The sequence below is a fragment of the Thunnus thynnus genome, chromosome 15 (genome assembly GCF_963924715.1).
Source record: "Thunnus thynnus chromosome 15, fThuThy2.1, whole genome shotgun sequence".
Lineage (NCBI taxonomy): Eukaryota > Metazoa > Chordata > Actinopteri > Scombriformes > Scombridae > Thunnus > Thunnus thynnus.
The window spans coordinates 14,164,394-14,188,402 of NC_089531.1; the positions used below are offsets into that span (position 1 = coordinate 14,164,394).

At 41.5% G+C, this 24,009-nt stretch overlaps 1 protein-coding gene across 3 annotated transcripts in view; it reads right to left on the minus strand.

Annotated features, from left to right (window-relative positions):
• The window catches only part of LOC137198837 (teashirt homolog 1-like), a 177,841-nt gene that overhangs the window by 9,452 nt on the left and 144,380 nt on the right, over nt 1-24,009 (minus strand). For 2 of the 3 annotated variants that reach the window (XM_067612805.1, XM_067612804.1), the window contains one exon: nt 22,880-23,588. In XM_067612805.1, the coding sequence (XP_067468906.1) occupies nt 22,880-22,919 (40 nt within the window). In that variant the 5' untranslated portion in view covers nt 22,920-23,588. Of the gene's footprint in view, nt 1-22,879; nt 23,589-23,745; nt 23,980-24,009 lie in introns of those variants that run through there. The other variant, XM_067612806.1, reaches the window with a different exon arrangement.

Genomic DNA, 24,009 nt, shown 5'->3' on the forward strand with positions numbered 1-24,009 from the left:
AAGAAAGAGAAAGACAGAATAGGTCAGTGATTATTATCTTCATCTTAAGAGCTAAAGCATTTCCAGTTCTTTCTTGAATGGCTTTGCCAGTTTCTCCTCTTATTTTTTTCTTCTCTTTCCTTCTTTTTCTGTTTGTTCAGATCTCCCGTGAGCCAGTTTTGACATGCCATGACAGTGACGGTGGTCTATAAATCACCTTTTCCCAGGACTGTCAGTGCCTGCTTGTTGTGAGATGAAACAACAGCCATTAGATCATCGGCACCACAGATTCCAGATCTTTGTGCTCGACTCTGCCAAACCCCCCACACCCAACAATCAAACATTACTCTAGTGCTGCACAACCATCTGGTTTGTTTTCAGGCAAAGTACAGATAAGGCATTACTAATGCTAATTAAAGATGATGTGACTGAGATTTACTCAACCAATGCCAAGCACTGATTCAATGTAAGCTGTATCAGACAGATGTCATTCGTTAAATAGATGTTGTTTTAAAGCAAATATTGTTGATTTCTTTAACATAAGCTGCAGTGTTTAGATTAGAGTTTAAAGTTATGAAATTTAAATCTAAATATAAAGTGTACGATCGTCTGTTCTAATTCTACTCTTTTGGAAACTGTACGTTACACATCTTTAATAAAGGGTGGCCGTTACTTGACAGTAAGGTGTTCTGTTTAAATCTGAAAAGAATCACAAAACTAACAAGCTTAACAAAATAACACGGTTTCATCCTTTCTTCATAGACGCCGTCTTTTGAATTCACCTGCATCGCCCCTGACAGTGGAGCTTCCCCCGACTAAACAACAGCTGCTCCCATCGCCTAGCAACAACCAGTTGATGGATGACCCCAAAGATGGATAATTACCATAAATCACTATGGTTGTGTGGAGAATAGAAGCAGAAAATCATTGTAAGAAAAAAAAAAAACAAGCTGAACCACAGTTTAAACTGATGGTGGTTCCTGGTTTTTAGGTTAACTTTGTCTCTCCTGACTTTGTAAAATACGGTTGTCGGTTGATTCTGGGAACCGGGAAGTTCAGTAAAAATCAAAAGCGCCATTGGATCTGTCTGTAACGGTCGTTATTTTTGGAGCATTTCTTGAAAGTGGCCAGTGTTTCGGATAGCCAGAGATTGTATGAACAGAGGCTGTAAAATGAAACCTGATGAAATGACTCATGAGACAAAACCTGTCCTGAAGGAGCAGTGACAAAGAAAACAAAGTGGGCAGAGGAAGGAAGAAAGGAAACAGCGAAGAATGAATGATGGCAACAATGATGAGTTTAGTGCTATGAGGATGGGGGGGGGTGGTGGTGGGGGAGAAGACGCACGGAGAGGAAGTGTGTGTACAGTCCGCACGTACATGTATATTTATGCACTGTGTGTGTCTGAGTGAGTGTGTGCAGGAGTGACAGAGGTACACTGTGAGATTACAGAGAGGGAGAGAAAAAAGCAGGCGAGAATAAAAAGAGAAGAAAATGAGAGGGCACAGGGCCAAAACAGGGTCACAACCTAACCAGTTCGGTCTAGCCGAGTCCGGTTGCACAATAAGCCATCAATCAACCTTCTCCGCGCTGTCAGCCCTCCCCTCAATTCACAGAGGCCATCCACTTTGTACACTGCTGAGGAACAAAACATAGAGAAGGAAAGAGAGACAGAGGGGGAGAAAAAAAAAACACATGCACACATGTAGGCACACACACTTCTGATCCTTTACTCTCTGTGGGAAGGAAGCACCCTAAAGACTCGGTCACACCCAAAACAAAACAAAATTCATCTGCTCGTGTTTACAAAATATGCATTTCTAGAAACTCGGCGTGACGTAGTGACTACTTACAGAACTAGTTGGTAAACTATTGTAGCTGCTGAGCTCATCACTCACACGTTAGCCAGCCGGGAACATGCTAGCACTAGTCTGTCACAATAGCTCTCAGAGCTTCTTTCATTTTCTGTTAACTGAGCTTTTTATTCCTCCTGGGCATTTTATTATCAACATTGTAGATCATTTCATTCAATAAATTAAAGTTATTGCATAGTTATTGAGTAGGGGAAAAAGCTCTCTGAGCTAGTGAGCTAGCTTACTGTCAGCTAGTAAGCTTGTTAGCTCGCTTGCTAATGGGACAATAACTTCATTCAGAAAATGTATTTGTACCAACGTCTGACTCATAATTGTCTGCTCCTCTTTTGGGGAACAATTTATACTTTGATAGAGGAGGTTAAATAAAAGCGGATGATACAACACAGCTGAAAAACTACATTAGCTTCCTCTGTTGTTGACGCTCCGGCACTTTGTTCCCACAAACGGCTTCCTTTCAAGTGGGTTGCTATTGATCAATGGCGCGACTTCGCGTGTCATTTTCACCAAAGTCAGCCGTGAAATATTAATTTCACCCCTGCAAACGAATTCACTGATCCTGGCAACTGCATTGAAATGAAGTGACTTCATTGCAAAATTTCACAATTTCAAACGATGGTGTAAACGGAACTTAAAACTATGGAAATGTCTGATTTAAGACAGCAGGATACCACATGTAGTCATAAGTGTGCACAAAAACACACACATATTTTCGTTTTTCTACTTGATGCTAAGGCATTCAAAAACAACCCAAACACCAGATATGCAACCATACCTGTCACTATTGGGCTTTGAAAATAAGGGATATTTTTCGGGACCCCACCTGACCGTAATTTTTACATTATGAAAAGGGTTTCCTCTCGGCTCCAGAGATCTAATCATCAGGTGCCTTTACTGACTGCCCTGCTGTAATTGAACGGATGGTTGATGTGTCCTTTGTGGCTTCATGGGCACACTTATGTTTAACAGACCTAGCATGCTGGTTAACATCATTTTCCCCCACCGTGACCAATACTGAAGTCCACCCTACACACCTTGCAAAATGAATGGTTATTTTCTAACATTTCTTATGTCAGGAATGGGAAAATAATCTCCCAAGTATTTAAATATTTACCTAGAGATTTTTTTTTTATTTGCTGGCGTCTCACCTATTTCATTAAGGTGCAGTTACTAAGGTCAACAACCTTTTAACGGCTTAAGAAAACATCCTGGTAATAGAGTTGTTGTGTAGTGCTAGTGCCTGTATTAAAAGATCTGAAAATCCTTTCATACCAGATTTGAATCTTGTGCTTTGACTTTTGTTAGTGGGGATGCCCTTTAGTGTACATCTGGATTTGCATTTGAACATTATACAAACAGATTGTGCCTCCTAACCCTAACCAGAACAGTAATTAATCTAAACACAGATGCAAGTTCCTTAAAGCTGCGTTGATTTTGTTCATGTCTCTCCATCACCTGACACCTGGGCTGTTTCCATGTGTTTCCCTTTCCTCCTTAAGACTTTTTCTTTCAATCTTGAATCACCATTACATCCTGCAATTCCTTCTCACTTCCTTCTTCTCTCTCCTGATTCTTTCACTCACTCTGGAGATGCAAAAAGCTTCCTTTTAAAAGTCTGACAGAGCATGAAGCAGAATAACTTGTATGGTGTTAATTACAGTAATTGTTGACAAATGACACACAGTGGGAATGCAAAAGCGGTCAAGCCATCCAAACTATCAAGCTACATTAACATTACTGCAATGTAAAGCAGCAGCACTAGATAAACTGGACGGTGAAAACAACACTAATGTCACTTTAAAAAACTTCTGCTTCACTGAAGAGTTTTGGTAGCTATTACTCGGTTGTATTTTGTCTGACACATTATTATTTGATGCTGCACATGTTAATGTCGTATATTATCCTCTAAGCTGTGATTCATTTGTCTGTCTCATTAAAGCAGCTCCAGTCTGCCTGCTAGCTTCAGCACAGAGGGTTTGTTTGTTTTAAAAACACCGCGTAGCACGGGTGGGCCTTGGTTTTTTTGGTCGCTCCTTGTTAGCAGTAACAGCTGTCTGCGCGTCTCATACGAGGATACAATGTTTAAACGGAAAACAAAACGAGCGCTCCCAGAAGCTACAACAGAAAGTGCGTTGGGAAGCCAGATTGAGTGCACTAACAGCTGTAAAGTGAAGGAAAGTCTGTGCTATTTCAACGATATCTCAGAATTTGAGAGGCGGGTAAACTTTGTCTACGTGCGTTTAGTCTCGACTACAACCCTGTGTATAACTGTAAAAATAAAAAAAAAGGGAAATACAGGAGATTTACAGGGAAAATTACGAAATGGGAGCACAGCAGGAGGGGGAGTGAAAATACGGGAGAAACCCGAGAAAAACGGGAGATTCAACATGTCTGTATGCAACACAAGCCTGCACACAAGAATGCAGAAGGTTTTTTTGAGAATGGGACCTGAGAGACCTGACTTACATCCCTTTCCCAACATGCACAGAGACAGACAAAGAAATCATAACTTTAAAAACCATAAAGTCCCTTTAGGGAAATTAATTAGAACCGCAAACCCTCAGGGCAGGAGGCTGCTCAGGACAACCAAACGTCCCCAAACATTTTTGTGCTTTTAACTGCATGTGTCACCGGGGAAATTCCAGCAATTGTGCACCATCAAAACCGCTATCCTTTATGCATCGCCACATTTTCTTTTTCATTCTGCCTGCTGAAGTGACGAGTTAGTGCTGAAGTCTGGCGCTCCATTAAACAAAGTCGTACTGTTTCATTTCAACACTAGTTTAGGATTTAAAGCGTGATGAATGGCACACGGATGTAACAAAAAAAAAAATATAACAAAAGCATAAAACAGCGGTTTTGAGGGCGTTATGTGTGGTTGCGTGCAGCTTTTTTTTTTCCTTTCCTGATGGCCTTGGCAATAAACCTACCAAAGAAGAAATGATAGGAGGGAGGAGGGATTAGGGGTTGAAAAAGGGTCTCTAGAGAAAGTCAGTAAATTATGTACTGGGCTCTTAGTGGACTAGTATCAGTAGCCATCTCACCCTAATTGTGTCTGTGTGCGACTATGCATGCCTGTGTGTGCGTGTGTGTGTGAGTGTGAGCATACACTGGCTATGAACAGCTTCACAGTCGGAGAGAGAGAGGCAGGAAGAGAGGAAGCAATCCTTCAACAGAGCACAATATCAGACTGCGGACAGACAACGAACGGCTGGAAGATTCTGGAAACGAGAGAAAAGCCTGCCTCCCTCACATTTCAGCTCCTAACGCTGCCTCCCAAAGTGCCCTCCATCTAACACTAACACACACACGTACACACAGACACACATAAATGGCACCATAACTCTATATCCGCAATCAATCTCCGCTATGAAGATACATCCATCTTCAGTAATGTTAATGGGAGGGTTTTGGGGGTTGGAGGGGTGGAGGACAGGGGTAAAACAGAGGGTATGTGACTGCACGTTAGTGTATTTGTCTGCATGTCAGAAGGTCAGGTGTGTGTGTGTGTACTGGGAGTGTGCACTGGTGGGTGTGTGTGTGTGGGAGAGAGACTGATGGCTGTCAGCTTGCATCTGGCAGAGAAAATAAATTAGGCTTATGAAGACAAATGAACGGGCTATGGAAAGAGTAAACGGGTGTGGAGGGGGATCACGAAAGAGAGGAAGGGGGAGAGGAAGGGGGGGGGGGGGGGGAGAGGAAGAGGGAGGGAGACATAATGAAGGAGAAGAGAGGGATATTGTGTGTATGTGGTGGCATGGATATGAAAGGAAGGAGATGGAGCGGTGTTGCCAACTAAAAGAGTTCCTTTCGTCAGCCAGTGACCGTTCATTAAGAAGGATGGGCACACAGACAGGCCTGCTGTTGGCAACAGGAGAAGCTTTGGCTGCGGCTTCTCTGGCTGCAAGGGAAACATATATGTGGGTGTATGTGTGGGTATGTGTGTTTGTAGCTCTGCTGCCAGTACGTTAAAATCCAGAAAATATATCTTTTTGCCTTAGTTGTGTATTTAACAAGACTTTTCTTTCTTTCAACACAGGCACAAAAAAAAAAAAGAGAAGCTTTTAAAGCCACAAAGCGTCTTGGATCATGGGTTTGTATCTGTGCTTGAAGTGCCTCTCAGTGTGTGTTTCCTCTGCTTGTGTGTCGGTGTCAGCGTGCATCCATGTGTGTTCCATCTCCGTATATTTGTCAGTGTCTATCTCATGACACACTCCCCTCGTTGCAAGAGGAGGAGAGCTCTCGGGGGGCTTTGTCACGCGGCGGTCTGTTCTTTTACTGAGGCCTGGCGCCCCTCATTTGATAAATGACACATGTCATTCTGTCAGCCCCTGCTATCCGGGCTGGGAGGCCCCAAGCTGATGTATGGCCGCCCAGGCTAAAGGAAATCAGAGTGTTTTGGCAGCGCCCTGAGAACATGGCCTCTTATAAGGGGTATGTGTCTACGTTTGCAAGTGTGTGTGTGTGTGTGTGTGTGTGGAAGTGTTTGTGCCTGTCTGTCTGTGATACTGAGTGCATGTTTAATTGTGTGTGTATGTACCTATTAGTGAGTGTGTTCGTGTGTGTGTGTGTGTGTGCATGCTCTCAACCTGTCAGGCGGACGGGCAGAGGGAGACAAATCGTCGTCATGGCCGCCCCAGCTGTTCCCCAAATTTGGTGCGAGGAGGAGAGCGAGGAAAAAAAAATCCTGCCGTTTGAGTTTCAAACGGCTGATGCTTCCCAGAAACGGGAATGAGTGAGAGGACAAGTGGAGCTCAGTGCACACACACACACACACGCACGCACAGACACACACATACGCACAAACACACACACACACACACACAAACACAAACTGAATCAAAACTCCAACGCTGCAATAGGAATCAAGCCAATCGTAGAAGGAAGCAACAGACAGCCCGAGTGGTTTCTGTTGCAAACAAACATGCGCACACACACACTTATAAACACACATGCGTCAAACATACACATATGTAAACACATGAACAAAAACTTTGGACAAGGCATTTGCACCTTTACCAAAATGAGAGGCTGACAGGCAAGCAAAAACAAAACCTTAACCATGTTTACAGAGCTGTCATTTCTTGTATGTTTTCATATGAGAATTTATATTTTTTTAAATCCAATTTGGCTTTTTTTGCATCTGAACAAAACATTTTCTCACTCTCCCTCGTGCTTGTTTATACCTTCACCACAATTTGATTTACCTCCATCCTAACACTAACCCAAACGTCTCCAGATTTCATGGTAAGAATTTAACAAAATGTCCTCAATAAATAGACAATTCTCACTACACATACACAAACATTTCCCTTGTGGAGGACAGTCCCACCTGGAGGTTATGAACTCTGAATGACCCCATTTGATTGGGCGCGGGCCGAACTCCCTCCCCCTCTCCCACGGAAAAGAAGCGGGAGAAGGGAAAAAAACAGCGTCATTAAGCTGTGAGTGATGAGTGGCAGCCATGGGTGACATCCTCCCCTCTCTCTTTCTCTCTCCTCCACTATCCAACCGCTTTCACTGTCACTCTCTTTTCTTTTTTCTCCTTCGCCATTGCCTTGATACTTTTCTCTCTCGCTTTATTCACCTCTCTCTCTCCATCCCTCAACCCCTCAAGTCATTTCTCTTTCACTCCTCTGTTGCTTTGCCTCCTCTTTTTCCACTCCCTCATCCCTCCCCCCCTTTCCTCCCTGGTTCTTTTTTGTCTGCTGTCACTCTCTTTCTCTTTTTCTCCTCTTTTTTTTCACCCCCTTTATGCCCCTCCTTCCATTGCTTCTTTTCTGCCCTCGTCTCTCTACACATACACACATACACACACACACACACACACACACACACACAAAAGTGGCTCACTCAGTCCTGTGTAGCTCTCTGGCCTCGGTCATGTAGACACTCAGCTCCTCCATACATAATAGATCCCAAATATCGAGAGGAGGGGTGCACATTTTCACCCGCTCAGGATTGTGCCATCAGCACTGCTTCCACAGTAGCTCCACTGTCTGGCACTGAGAGGCTAAAAATGCCCAACAGTCGGCTTTAAAATACTTTTAAGGCTTCTTATGAATATGTGAAAACATCCATCTCAAGGTGAGATCTATTTAACCGATGAACATTTCCTCATTTAAAGGGAAATTTTACTGATTTTTCAACCAGCATTGTATCATTACAATGTGGGTAGTATTTAATGTCCTCCCTCCCTTCTCATTTGCCAACAAATGTTACGTTATGTTAATGCTATGCTAGCGATAGGGAATAGCATACACAAAATATCATACTACTAAATACTTAGAAATATCAGTACATTTGGAAGAAAACTTGTATCAAGATATGAGGCAGAATATTATGCTGTTGAATCACACAACAGAGTCTAAAAGAGGAAGCGACCACCGGACTAGAGCGACATTACAACCGCAGCTAAGCTAAGCTAAGCTAAGCTACGCTGCTAAGTTTATCGGTGATTCATCCAGAAGAGCTGAATCTAAAAACAAAAAACAACTAGCTTCACAATATAATGTCATGGCAGAGATATGGTGATACTATTCTAACTTGTAACCAGACAAAACAGTGCGTTAAAGGAAACACAAGTTTACAAGCATTAAGATGCTCTAAACCTTTTTTGGAGATACAATGTTAGATTTGTCATTTCTGTCGCTTTCAACAACCAGCGATGCTAAAAAAGTTGCACCATGTATCACGAGATTAAATGGACTTCCTTACAGACAAGAAGAAATAATAATTTTCAATTTAATTCCCAAACTACCTCACCTCTTCTCTTATTTAAATCTTTTAGTACACTACACAATCCAACAACTACTTATTTTTAGATATCCGTTTTGTACGCGCTAATCTTGGCAGATCTGATGTCAGGTACTCTGCACCTTTTAAATGGGATGAACTGTAAACTGCCCTCAAAACCAGATTCTGTCATTCCCCTTGGAGATTTTATTTTCTGATGTTTTTATGACTCCTTTAATTATTATAATAATTCTTGATTGAATGTGGCCTTATTTGTGTCATTTTGTGTGCTGGTTGTGTGGTTCTCTGATTATGAATGTTTCTTGTTCTCAAGTCGCTCTTGAAATGGAGATATAAATCTCAGTGAGACTACTTGACAAAATGAAAGAAAAAAGGAAAGTGTCCCCACTCGGCAGGCTTAAAATGTTGCCTTTTCAGTCAATAATAGAGACTTTGGGAGCTATAATCCAGTAATCGAGGACTTTATTACTTCATTTCATTAATTGTCCTGCACTTGACTTAAATATAGTATGGGATGTGTACACACTATCTCTTTACTACTTTATGAAATAAATTTTAAATACATAAATAATAATGTACGGTAAATCTCTTTCCAAAACAGATGTAAGCTTCCCTAATTGACAATAATATAGTTGTCAAATACCTTGTAAATTTGCACACAGACAGTAAATATTTCTTTTCTTGTCACAAAACAATTAAACATGTTAATTTTTGCACTTAATGCAGGATGCTATATAACGGGTAACCAAGTCTTAGATGCATAATGATTTACATTAAAATACAAAAGTTCCTTACTGGAGTTAAGAGGCTTTTTGCCTCGAGTGGCCGGCTACTTTTATAGACCAAGCTGAAGTTATATTGTGCGAGAGGAGCGGAGAGTCTAAAAGTAGTGAAGTAACTGACTGAACTTGATAAACTTGATCAGCGGGACTCCATTCTGCTCCTTGATCTTGTTTATTTTAACCAGGTTTAATTAACTGATCCTGACAAGTCTTTATTCTCTCTGCTGACCTAAGCTCTGCTGTGTGCATTGAGAGGAAACTTAATGTCATGGATATGATTCTCTTTATGATTTAAAGCATATAAATAAAGCAACATCTAATTAACATAACTGTTAATTATGTTGTTGTCATTTTACTGTCAGACCAAAGCTGTCCAGACCTGCAAGGCAAATTGTCTCACACACTGGACTCTAATCACAAACACTGATGCTCTACAGCAGACCAAGACAAAAACAACCTGTCGTTGTTTATGCCAGAAAAACTCAAGAAAGTTCAAAACACATGTATTTTTTTTTTTCTTGAATAGAAGAATCATGGAAATGATTTAACTTGCTCCTAAACATTAACCAACCGCATTGTATCCTTCTGTTGTGTTAAATGATTTTTCATGATATATATTAATCATTATGATATTATTCAAGTTGGCATACAGTAAGAGAAAGTATGGGAATAAAAAATTTTAGGAACAAAGAGATTCCCAGCCCAACTGGTAACTAGTAAACATTAAGTATAATTTTAGATGGTGGTTTCTGACCAGTTAAATATAAAATGGTCACCGAGTCATCGCTGAGGACTCACAGTTCAATATGTACGTCATTGCTTTTTCTAGACTCATCGTCTGTTTCCTAAAATCTGACAGCACTTATTGTTAAACCAGAGACGTTTAAGAATGAGGCTCCAACTATGAGGCAAGACAGGGAAAAAAAAATGAAGTGACAAAAACTGAGAAGATGGAGAAGGAAAAACAGGTTAAGTAAAAAATTAAGTCACACTCACCCAAAAATGACTCACACACACACACACACACACACACATACTCATGGTAAAACTGGGGCTGTGGCCATTCTTGGACTTTGAGCGTACAACCAGACAAATACCGAATTTAAGTGTTCAGCAAGATGACGGATATATTACACAGACCTCCACAACGGTGAGGGAGCAAGAAGGTGCTAGGACTGCACGACATTGGAAAAAAACTGACATTGCTTTATCTTTTTTTTTCTGCGATATATATATTACGATACATATACACATGCAATATATGATTCCAGTGGGCACCAGGTGTAGCTCATATATGCTCAGTCACAAGAGGCTAACTTCGCTCGCTAACTTCAGGGCTAACCCCTTCACTTTAATCAGCAGGTGGCAGGTTGTAGCATTTATTCGTCGACAAATAGCCTAGACTGTACATACACTGCACTACTATGTTAACAGCTATACTGCTAACATTAGGGCACGAACCAGCCCCGTGACAGTAACTGTTTAACTTTTAACTAGCACCAGGACGAGGTGCTGCTGATAACGGGAATACACGCACTTGCATAACTGAACGCCTGCCTCTAGCATCCAGGCGACATTATCTGTGACAGTAGCAGTCGCCGTGTGAATGTTTACAGGCAGGAGATACGCAGACTCTGCAAGCACAGCAATCAGTTCGCTATGTGCTCTGGTGAAGGGTGTACTTGATCAGTTTATAAGACAACACAAACAGGCAGCACTTTTTTTTAGTTTGTAGTAGGCGACCAGTGGGGCCTGCATTGGTTGTTTGATAAACTGATGAAGTGCACCCTTTCACCAGAGCACATCAAAAGTTCTAGCATGAGTTAACTTGCCTTATTTGACAATGCGCGTCCTGCAATGTGACTATTGCACATGCACACATCTCAATGTCGATGCTGAAACGATATATCGTACAGTCCTAGAAGGTACCCATTAGAGGCAAAGAATACTAAATGGACAGAGACGGACCAGCTAGACAGTAACCAGAAGCCTTTCATGGAAAATGTTTTTGCAGGAGGTAACCATGATCATCAACAACACAAACATGCATGAACTTTTCACTGTTTTGAAAGGATATCAGACATTTTTTGCTCCAGATTTAACATTCGGAAATGCAAGTAGTAGCTAAGGGCTGCAGGCAGTGGTGGAAGAAGTATTCAAGTACTTTACTGAAGAGAAATTTAATAATACCATGATGTTTTGCAAGTCTTGCCTTTAAAAAGTAGAGAAATATCAGCAAAATGTACCTATAGTATCAAAAGTAAAAGTACTCATTATGCTGGCACAACTGGTACTGTCAGTATTATACATTATTAGATTATTATAAATATTATTACTGATATGTAAGCAGCATTTTAATGTGCAGCCGGTCAAGGTGGTGCTCATTTGAACTACTTTATAAGCTGTTGGGTGGTTCAATGGACAACAATATATTGTGTTTTATTAACTCATCATACATTTCAAATGTAAAATAAATAAGTACAATAAACTCAAGTTTGAATAAATGTACTTAATTATATTCCACAACTGGCTACAACAGACATCATGATATTCACTTTGGTGTATTTAGATGGAAGCTCAATGTTGGTGCATACTGTTATACAAACATTAATCCATGTCAAAATGTTTTCTGCGTAGTTAGTTTGACGTAGTAGCGGTGGCATTCCTGTCATCATGTACCATGGCGATGAGAGAGGCCAGAGGCAGATGGACCAGAGATAGACAAGCAAACAGACCAACAGTTGGGTCAGCAGACAAACAGAGACAGGCGATCAGAAACAGATGCTCAGGTGGACATCCAACCAGTGAGTTAGACAGACAGTTGGTTTGGTGTGTGAGGGACTGAGTGACGACACTGACGGAGGAGACGTTCGTGTCAACAGGAGGCCTCCCGCTGCTCTCTTTGAGACAGACGACTTAGAGGGACAGAGCTGAGCTTATAACCCCCCTGTGATTGTCACCGTCTGAGACAAAACAGCGGCTCAGGAAAGATTTGGGTGGAAATTTTTGGGGATAGCATGTGGTGTTGTTGAACTGACTGGGATCCCGAGACATTATATCCCCTTTCAACTGCCCGTCAAGTGGCCTGCGAGAGCAGACGACTGTTAAGTGATGACTTTGTGTAACCTCGAGCAAATTGTGATCAATGGTTGTCTTTTAAATGAAAGCGTCAAACAAAACTGAATTGCGCCACACCAACAAAATATGCTTTGATTCTTTTCCTGTGCAACATGCTTTATGGATAACTGTCTGCTTAATGGGAATGGAAATGGCTCTTGGAAAATATGTGACAGTCATGTGTTTAGACTTCAAAGAGGACGACACAAGACTTAAATGCCCTGTGACCTTTTGAATTTTTTACAACTCAGAAGTGTGACTGCATAATGTCGCTGAAATCAGACTACTGAAAAAAAAAGGGGTCCTTGAAATATGAGAACAAGGCCAGTGGGCCTGAAAGAGGAGAGTATTACGCTCTCCTTTTCAGATGTTGAGTTCATGTTCTTGTAACCAGTTCACTGACTCTTGAGCATCCGGTGAGAGAGCGATAGATGAGGGCGAAAGACAGGGAGGAAGATGAAAGAAAATATGAGCAGGGTAGAGGAGAATTGAGTCAGTAAGATAGAGATTGATGACAGATAGGAAGATGAGAAAAGGCTTACGGGGAGAGAGAGGGGGCCAGTAATCCCCCAAAAAAAGGAGGAGAGAGGGAGAGGGAGTAGGCTGAGATAAAGATGAAGAGGTAAAGGGAGGAGAGAGATGTGAGAAAAGAGAGATGGCAGTGGCACTACACCAGGCTGCAGCATGACCTTCCCCAGTGTCCGCTCTCAAGGACGAAGTGTCATCTGTTAACTGTATCCATTCCCAGATGGCTTATCTGCAGTAAACTAGTGTCCAAAAAATGATATTCATTGCTTCTCAACCCACCTTATCAGTTAAATAAACACTCCTTGGGGGAAAGAAAAATTTCCGCCCCCTGACTTTCGTCCACTTGCACCGACTGCTCTTTGGATATGCTGAGGACAGCTTTTATCAATCGCCATGTAATAAAAAACAAGTACCTTTCTTCTCATGATATACAGTACCGGTTCTTGCCAGTTTTTTTGCACCACAAGCTCTACAAATGGTTCAAGCACTTCTCGCATTAGAGCTGTGAAGGGAAAAAAGAAACTTTACTACTAGCTGGTGCTTAGTTTGCACACAGTTAATTAATATTAATGTTCTCCTGATGTTTACAGGAGGATTATATTCAAAACACCAACAGTGTACAGTCATCATATGTATAAATATTTAGTAAGCCTTCACCTAGGCAACCACAAAAAAACATAAACAAAATACACTAATTCCATTTGTAAGCCTCCAGCCTTTTTGGAGTTGCTTTATAATTTGGCATTAAGAATTGAACAAAGTTTTCATTCCCATGTTCTGAACTTAGATTGAATTTTTGCTGAGGTGCAACATGCAGCAAAGCAGTACTGTAGAGGTTAGCAGAAAGAAATGTCCATTTCTCTTCACAAGATAGTTTCTACAATGATAGCCAATGTTAACATGTTAGCATCCCCTTTTCATACCAATACAATTATTTTCATTATTGAATAATCTATCAGTTTTGGGTTTTTTTGATAAATTGGGTAAAAAATGCCCAGAAATAGTGGATAAAAAATGTCAGAAAATAGTTTAAAGAACGCCCATATTTTTTTTCCAGAGCTCCTGCTGACAGAACAATAAAGTCTAAAGCTAAAAGAATTTAGTATATAATATTATTAGAATATATAATATAATTTTATGTCAAGTGACTGGAAATTATATTAATAAATTAAAGGTGCCCTGTCGAGTTTCCTTGTAAGCAAACAAAAGTTATGTTTACATTTTGTGTTTCTTACCAAAACAGGAGGAGGTGGAAGTGTTAAAACATAATGTTTTGAAGCAGAATATTTTAAATCCTGCAAAGTTTACATTTCTGTTTACTTAGTCATCTTCTTTGCCCTTTGCCTCCTAGGACTGTGTGTTGTGTTGTGCATGAGAACAAACAAAATGGGGACCAACTTGCGAACACATTGCTCTTTAGCACTACTACTGCTCAAAAACTCAACAGGGTACCTTTAATCGGCCAACTGTTTCAGCTCTAACTGGTATTGCTGACACATTTTATGTCATTTTTCATAAGGGCTAATATACTGTAGTAAACTTGAACCCACAAGGTGACAAGTACTTGGTTTTTAAAAGTCAAGGTTCTTAAGCTGGAAGTGCCCCGCTGCTGTTGGAATTATGGGAGGCCAACAGGGAGCCTGGCGTGTTTTATATCATTTTACATTAACAAACTTAAATTACACACACTTTTAGGCACCTGAGAATGTGTGAACAGAATCGTATTGTAATTCCCCAAAGTCACAGGATAAATGTGTAGCAAACGTGATTCCTATAACCTGACTTAGCATAATTTAAACCTGATAATTGTTCTAAAGACACATAAAGAAAGTGCATTAAACAGTTAGTTAGTTATCTGGGGACTTCCTGACGCAAGTTCAAGGTCTACACTTTCATAATCATGAGGGAAACAGGACAGGAAAAGGACAAGTACACCACACTGTCTATGTCTTTTTGTACTTATATGTGCACTTAGCTCTAAGGATAAAATATATACCCGGCAACAGCAGAGCAAGCGTATGTGTTGGCGTGCATGTCTGCAGTATAGCACAGGCACATATAATCAGCGGCTAATAACAACACGCTGGGAGTCGCTGCCCCACCGTAAATCAATGGCCAAAATAATTGCTAATACACTGGTTATCGATTAGCGTGCCCGCCATGCACTCATTTTCTGGGGCGACTGTGGCTAAGCGCTAACGCAGTGACAAGGGTAAAGTGTTATTTCTCAAAAAGGCACACAGACAGACAGCTGGGCAGGAAAAAATGACTACAGGGTCTCGGCAGTAATTCTTAATTGACACCTGTCAGAGCAATGGCAGCAGTCACAGCTGCTGCGGGAGAACGTCTACCCAAGTCCTGTTCATCTGTCACTTTTAATACCTTTTCTTCACAGCCCGCCTTTCTCTCCCTCTGTTGTCTCCTTCCCCCTCGCTGCTGGTACCTCGCTCACCCACAGCTCCTCTCACCCACCCTGCTTCAACCCAGATGTTCAAGGCTGGTTAACAGAAGCAACACAACTTCAAGGCCGGCTAGTAGCGACTCACTCACCACTGTTTTTGTTTATGTGGATCAAAGGCAGTTTTTCAGTCTTAGCTTAAGTGACTTTTGACCCGGGTATTGACAATATGAGGGAGCAAGAGATTTAATAATAGGAGCACTGAGAGTAATTTAAACCGTGCCTGCTATTGCTGGCCAGCCAGTCTTATTTCTAGCACGATCACCATCATTACCACAACTGACAATTTCTAATATATCAAGTGCAGAACTTAAAAACATGGATGCTGAGCAATTTCTCAGATCACTCAAGCAAAATGCAGAAACAGATATCCGATCAGAGCAAATCCCCTTGACTTTGGACAAATCGGATCACAGCGGCAGACGCTGACTTACTCTGTCTCTCCAATAACAGCGTCCGTCTGGCGTGCGGTGCATCAATCATGCAAGGACACACACACACACACAACGCATACAGAAACATGATAACAGCAGGATCATAAATAGCATTTATACAAACATGCTTAGACAACAAACGTATAAAACTGTTGTACGCTGAAGGAAAAATGATGCACAAACAACAAAACACACAAAGAAAAACACACTGTAGAGGGGAGGCAGTGGAGACAGGAGATCCCCTGAGTAGACTCTGACCTCTGAGTGTACCCCGGACCTCCCGTCTTTTCCTCTTAAATCATGACTTGCCATTTTTCTCTCTCTTTTGTGTATTTTTTTTTCTCCTTTCTTCCCCTTTGTCTTTGTCTGATTCTTAAACTGACATTATTAGAGAAACTATAACCGCAATGTTAAGTGTGCGTTAAGCAGCAAACGCAGCTGGTACACTTTGGGTGTAACGACTGCCCACAATGCTTTGCAGCTTTGCAAGAATCTACAGAAATATCGAGTGAAAGCATAACAAAAAGTGTGCAGCTTTAAGTGTATTTTAAGTTGTAACTGGAGATCAGTTTTTCAACATGTGAAAAATAAAGAATCGGTCATGATGAATCCCTAAATCTTGATCACGTGTGCTTTTTCAAATCTGTGCGCTTGTTCTGGACATACGGGTGAAAACATTTTCAGCTAGTATATATAAGGGCAATTACATCAATAGAATTTATTTCATACTCCATGACTTTCATGCTTTCACTCTCTTCATCTATTTCACTCAGTCAGAGGGGGGAAGACTTTGCCAATACATTGTGCAAGCTTAGCAATAATTAACAACCAGTGCCCTAAATCCCTCAAGGACAGTCTTGTGGATGATTTCATTCATATTATTATTCCTGTTATTATTTTACATCCCCACATTGTGGCTTTTGTTTTGCAGCTGTTTTGAATCGTAGCTGGGACTTCATTGTGAATGGAAAACAGACACACAGAGAATTAGAGACAATATCCTACATGCAGGATGTATTGAAGAGTGAGGACGCTCGTGAGATTTATTCCTGTAAAAATGACCTTGTTTTCTGGATTTCTTTGTCAAGGATCCTTTTGTTGTGCTTGAGTGAAAATCCAGGTTTTCCTGTTTCCTCTGAACCTCATTAAGCTCAGGGATAGTTTTACCTCGCGGCTGCAGTGCCGAATGCCTTTACATCGTCACCCCGCTGGCGAGCCTAATTCCCACATATTTTCAATTCGACCCTCTCTTTTCCATAAGAGCAGTCATCGATCTTCATTTGTCACTTAACCTCCACGAAGATGAGGACAGAGAGCGCAGTTGTGCGAGTGTGCGTATTAGTGTGTGTCTTTGATTTCCTGAAGGCCTACTGGCTCCGACACCAGATGCAAATGAAACTACGGGTGTAGCGGAGTGTGGGATAGCAAATATATCCACTGACTCCTTCAGTCAATGTCACCTGTTAATGACACTTTACATACACTGCCTTATCACAGGATCAGAATATTTCACATTCATATGCACACACACACACACACGCAGGGTTGCACAAACTCATCTTGCTCAGTGATGCAGACTCGTACACACACACACACACACATAAACACACCGACATGCTCTGTTCTCATCTGCACTTACTCCACAGACTTTTCGCTTCAAATGTTTGTTTTTTTTTTCCCACCACAGCACAGCTTCAACTCCTGACAAATGTCATTAAATACTTTATCAGAAGCATCCAGATAAAACCAACACAAGGTTCTAATAGTCATCTTTCGGTGCTGGCTTCTTAGTTGACAGCTTCCGTGAGCTAAATTTCTGCAGAGGAAATACAATGCAAAGTAACAACAACAAAATGTATTAATGCTGCTCGGCTTAGAACTTTGTTCCTGTTCTGTCAAACAAACCAAAAAGCTGTTACCACCACAAAGATCAGAGGGAAAAGCAAAGTATTAAGAAAATCTTTCTCTTTCACTGGAAACGACATATATTCAACTACACCTAAACCTGTTAGAAATACTTCCACTGGATACTACTGCTTAAGTTTAGTTTATTACATTTATTAGGGACCATGTACCAGATTTAGCTACTAGCTAATTTCAGGTAGACACAAAACACTAATACAACTAATGCAATTAATAAATACTCTCATAACATACTGTAACTCAGATGGAATGAAGCTGAGAGTTCATGTACTGAGTGTGTACATTCCCACTTGAGACTACAACCATTCATAACCTTGTTACAGCTGTGTTTGTGTCCAGCGCCGCGTTGGCTTTACAAGTCACACATTTTGTCACACTGCAAGCCACCTCTGATGTTGAGTTTACACTGGAACAACTGGGGCTTGTTGATATGAGAAGTGGCTAACACCGAGTTGATTATATCAAGGCAGCTTGCAGGCTTGACACCTTGCTGAATTTGTCAGCATTAATCGGTGGGGCCCTGTCACTGATCCGTCAGCTACCTGGATAATTAGGGACCCCAGCTAACGATGCCGTCGGGGAAGAAGGGAAACTCAACTTCTTCCCCCCTCACCCCCCACCCTCCCCCTCCCCCACCCACAAGTCATAATTAAGAGACTCTTTTTGCATTGAAGAAGTGATAGTGGCAGTAAAGGGAGGGGGGGCGGGGTGGGGGTCTGTTTAGGCAGCCAGTGATGTCAGTAGAGAAGCTCACAAGGCGAGGCACTGTCTGTGCATCCTGTTCAGCGTGTACCTCGTCGTGGCTTCAATATGGACAAATGTTGCAGAGTGCTGTAATTAAACATGTGCAGCGCTAAGCTATAGAGACACATCATTAAAATGCAGCACAGAAGTCCATTTATGGGAGACACTGAATGATGCACATTAAAGAAATGAACAGCAGCCACAGTCTCTGATTGTAACAGGAATACAATCACTTGATTTACGTTTAGACTGTTAAACTTTTTAATTAGTGACCGAGCCCAGTCTAACATTTCTATTGAAAGAGCAGACAAAAGCAAACAAATTGCTGTCTGCAGGTACGAAGGAACACGTTTTGGTCACGTTTGACAGTATCACAGCGTGTCACTTTCTCTCTCTTCATGACCTGCGCTAATTCTGTCAGTATAGGAACAGCTTTCTCTGCTGTCAGTGGAGATAAGAATCTAGATCTGGATCAAATATTTCTAAACTTTCACATCTAAGAGTGAAAGGAAACAGAGCGGATTTCACATCTCCCTGCCTAATTCAGCATAAGCACGGTGCAGTAGAAAGATGGCAATCCCTCTATACTTATGGACCTGTATCCTGGTTGATCCCACTGTGTACTGGTCTACTCTGCCTCTTCCTCTTGTCTCAGTCAGTACCTCTGAACGTTGTGCAGGATGGGTTATAAAAAATGTTAACTCCTGTGGAATAAATTTAACGCAGTGTCACACTGTAATCACACTGACATGTTGAATGATTAGTTGACAGATTCATTACTTAGAGTGACAGTGTTTGATTTAAGATATTGTGGCTGGCAAACTAAGAGCGAGAGTAGAGGTGCAGCAGTGCCATTAATTCTCCAACAGCAATCAAAACTGTGACCTCAGTATCGAGGCAAATACAGAATTATGGCTTCTTTGTACATTTTACATGCAGTTATCTCTCATCTACTAATTAAACTAATTACTGGTTATCTAGCTGTAATATTTTCAGGGTGTATCATATTTAAACGTGACAATGTACTGTGTATTATCCACAGCTTTCTGTAAGCGGCGACAGAAAAAAGTTGCTCAGGTGTCAAAGGTCACTCGATTACTGCAGTTACTATCAACCTCTTCAGTGTCCCCCTGTTCTATGGATAGAAAGTTGGTACTATGCAATTGAACCTCTTATTAATATGGACTGGAATTAAGGATTATTTTCATAAAAAAATGGGAAAAATGCCCTTTACAAGCTCCCACAGCTACAAAAACCCCTCAGATATTGAATTTACAATGATATTAAACAGAGAAAGCAGCAAATCATCACATTTGAGAAGCAAGAATCAGTCAATGTTCGTCACTTTTTGCTTATTAAATGACTTAAATGATTCATTAATAATCAAATTGTTGTTGATTATTTTTCAATCCGTCAACTGATCGATTAATCAACTAACTGTTTTAGCTCTAACTAAAATTAGACATAAACAAGGGCAATACTTGCAAAATAACATGAATTTTACACTTTGCTATCATCCCCTAGAACGTGAGTTGAACATTTGTTTTTTATTTCACATGAAATACAAAATCCAAGGGAAACAAAAAGGGAAACAAAACTCTGCGGCTACCCCGATACGTTCTTTTTTTATTATTTTACCTCCTTACCTTTATTCTCATCATAATTACTGTTACTTGATATTGCTGCTTTGTTTACTTTTCATTAATTGCATGTGGTCCTGTGAGAAATACCTCAACACAACTGCACCTCAGTTGGAGGGAGGAGTGGGGGGGGCAAAAAAAAAAAATGAAAATGACGACAAATGACTGCTTCAAAAGTCTCTGCTGCTCAAATTGCACTGCACTGAACTTAACTGCCAAAACTAACAGATGCAGTAATGCGGTTCCAAATGAAAGAACACTGATGTATTGTCACTGGTCATAAAGTAGATAGGGTACAGCGCCATTACAGGGTCTAAAATCATCACTGTGACTGATGAAACTGAGCCCATTTGAAATGGCATACAAAGAACCATTGAAACCTTTCTCTCTGAGGAGCCCATGCAACATTTTGTTTTAGTGCAACTCCGAAGTGACAAATCTGGGTTGCGGAAATATCTGGTAATGCATTGTAAAAATAGCTTGTTTATAGGTGTGTACGCCATTTCACAGAGGAAACACACACACAAACACACACGCACACACGACTAGAGAGGTGTTAAAGTTTTTTGGATTGACCATACGTCAAGCACTGGAAATAATGTAGAGACAAAGCCTGCCAAGTTGGGATTGACCATTACTGCCTGTGATGTATGTGTCTGTCACAAAAACAGACAATTAAATCAATATTCAAAGGCTGAGCCAGAATGGGGCCACTTCAGAGCTCAGCTGAATGACCAGAAGAGGCTAGAACAGGACAACCAATACTTTTTTTTTTTTCACTTTTTTTGGGGGGGATTTCACCACTATTTGTGGCGGAGGTATAAACCGGCACTGTTCGTTTTCACGTTGCAGTCTTGTTCTTCAAACACATTTCTCTCTATCCATCACTAAAGCCTCCCGTCAATTAGAAATTACAGCCCCACCGAGTTCAAAGTCTTCCCGTCACAACCTTGATTAAGTCTGCTTAACCTCACATTTCCACCGCCTGCTTAACATTCTACAGCTGTTTTATTCGGCTTTGGTCATTACTGCATGAACTTCAAAGGCTCCTCTCCCGTCATTTGGAAATGCGCGTCAATCACACACATCTCCCAGGGACATCAAATGGATTCGGGCAAACATGCGATTCTTTAGCAGAATAGATCATGTCTGGTCAACTTAGCGACAACATGGAGGCCTGATTGTCAGGAGGTGATGTGTGTGGGGGTTAAAATTGAAATTTTGGTGTTGAATTTCACTAAATATATAATTATTTACTTTTACTGAGGTACTTTTTCTTTTAAAAACAAATATATTCCTGCTACATGTGAATCAGTTCGTAACCTCGAACAATTTAGCTGCATGCATACTAATTTGTAACACACCGAAATACCAAATAATTATTATTTTAACGGGTTAATTGGAGCTAAACTCATTTTTAAAATCGTATTGCATCAGTACTGTTTCTATAGTGACTTTTAGAGTGAGTTTGTGCTACCAAACTGTGATTTTACACACTTGATCTCCTCCTTTATCACAGTTACATTCATGTTTGGTGTTACATGTATATAGTTTTTCCTGTGGCACGTGTGTCTTAAACATTTATGACATCTTTACAACACTTCCTTCTTCTAAAGAGATGAACACAGAGGTTAGGTCAAGTGACCACAATGAAGTGACCATTAGAAGTACCCTCCCCAGTTCACCCTGCAGTGTTTTAAGGCTATTTCTGTATGAGATGCTCCCTCTGTGATCTCGCTACGCCCCAGCACCCTCCCCCCCCCCCCCCCCCCCACCCACCCCTCCTCCCCTTGTTCCCTCCCCCTTGGGTATTAATCGCAAAGTATTTATCCCGCTTGAGAACTTTTCTTTCAATTTGTCTTTTCTTTGCTTCCTCGGCGGGGGCAAAAAGTTATCCTTTGAGGGAGTCCAGCTGCCGGGCGCATGCGTGTCTCCATGGTGAATGATTTACTGATGTTCATCAGGAATGAATAGATCAAAGGCAGTCGCATGACAGGCGATCAATCAAGCATCAAATCAAGGATGGCAATCCCAGAGCGGAACACAAGATGAAAATACGCCACTTTTCTGTCTCTCTCCTTTTTTTTTTTTTTTTTGCTTTTTTGCTTTTTACTGGCACTAACACATCAAACAGGTTAGCCTGTAAAAATGAGATAAGATGAGCTTTGTTTGGAGAACTTGGATGCTGGCAACCTAGTGGAGGATCAGCTTTAAAGCGTTGAAACTGAAGTGCAGCTGAGCGCATTCACGTCTCAGAGGCAAAATTGGCAATGAAGCATATGGCTGCGTAAATGAGACAAAAGCCTACTGTTGCCAGCCAAACACGTCTTACTAGATTAGTAAAATAGAATAAACTTATCATGGGTTACTCCGACTTTGTAAAACTAAACATAAAGACAGAATTAACCTGAATCCTTTGCTCCAAAACTGAATGCACATACTGACTAGACTTACTGGTACGGTAATAGAGAAGTCCACTGTCCTTGTATTATGTCCTACATCAGGCCTATCAGCTGCTGTGTAAACTTGCCTGCATGTGTCTGATTCCTGGCTGAGGGAGGAGGAGGGAGGGAGGGAGGGGGGGAGATAACGTGTGTGTGTGTATGAGTCTCTGATGGGGGTGTTTGTTTGCAGAGCCGGGGCTTACCTGCTGACCGCCGCGGTGCTTGCTGCTTTCTCCTCGGCATGCTGCTGCAAGACTTTCCGCTTGACTTTTCATGCAGAGATCAAAATTGCGGCCGAGCTGGAGAGGAAACCGGTGCAACGGGGGGAGGAAATCAAAGCCGGTAGCGTTTCCTCAGCTCTTCAGCCGGGGGGGGTTGATATGATTAAAGTGGCGGTGTGTGTAGATCCCTCGCAGGGTGAAGAAGTCTTACTTTTTTTTTCTCTCACGAGGCAAGTGGAGGTTTAATCTCTACACGATCATATTTTTTTTGTAATCGGTATGTCCGGTGAGAAAAAAAAACGATTACAAATAATTTAAAGCAAGAGGGGCTCGTCCGTTAACTTCTGTCGATCACACAAACTCATCGCAGGCTGGGTTGGTGAAAAACTGACGAAAAAAAAAAAAGCTCCGTGCGGATCTCAGTCTATCGTGGAGGGGATATATGGACAGCTGCCTCAGCCCCCGTTGCTGTCTTTCAATCAAAAAGAGGTTTACACCCCTTCACTGGGCTATTTCATACCTCTATTCACGCCAAAAGTGAAGAAAACGGGACTCCTCTTGCGTTTTAACTCACTCGCCGGTGGAGACGAGTCCAAACTGCGCTGTGTAGTGTCTCTCTTTCTCTCCCTCTCCGTCCGTTCCGTCCGTCCGTCCAGGTGCCAGCTCCGGTCTCCAAACCCTCCGCTACAGTCTTTGGGAGGAAATCAGGAAGAAAAAAAAAAAGAGAGGAAAGAGTGACACGTTAGCCGGGGCTGCGTGTATGTCAATCAGTCAAGTGTGTGCGTGGAGAAACCCCACCGCGATCCGCGTTTCTCTGAAAAACACCCCGCGGATAATGAAATACTCACATTTAAGCCTGCGCTGTCCGTCCGATTGTCAACATGGACACTTGACGAATTTCTCAGAAACTCATCACAAAACACAGCGAGCAGGCCCTCCCTCTGATCCGCAGGCTGACCGGGTTATTGTTGTTATTATTTCCTGTTGTTGTTGTTTTTTTTTTTTGGTATTATTATTTATTCTAAAGAGCGCAACGAGCGTCCCTGGATATCCTCCGCAGTGAAATGTGCGCACATTGGTGATGCGCGGTGCGTTCAGACAGCTCCCACTGA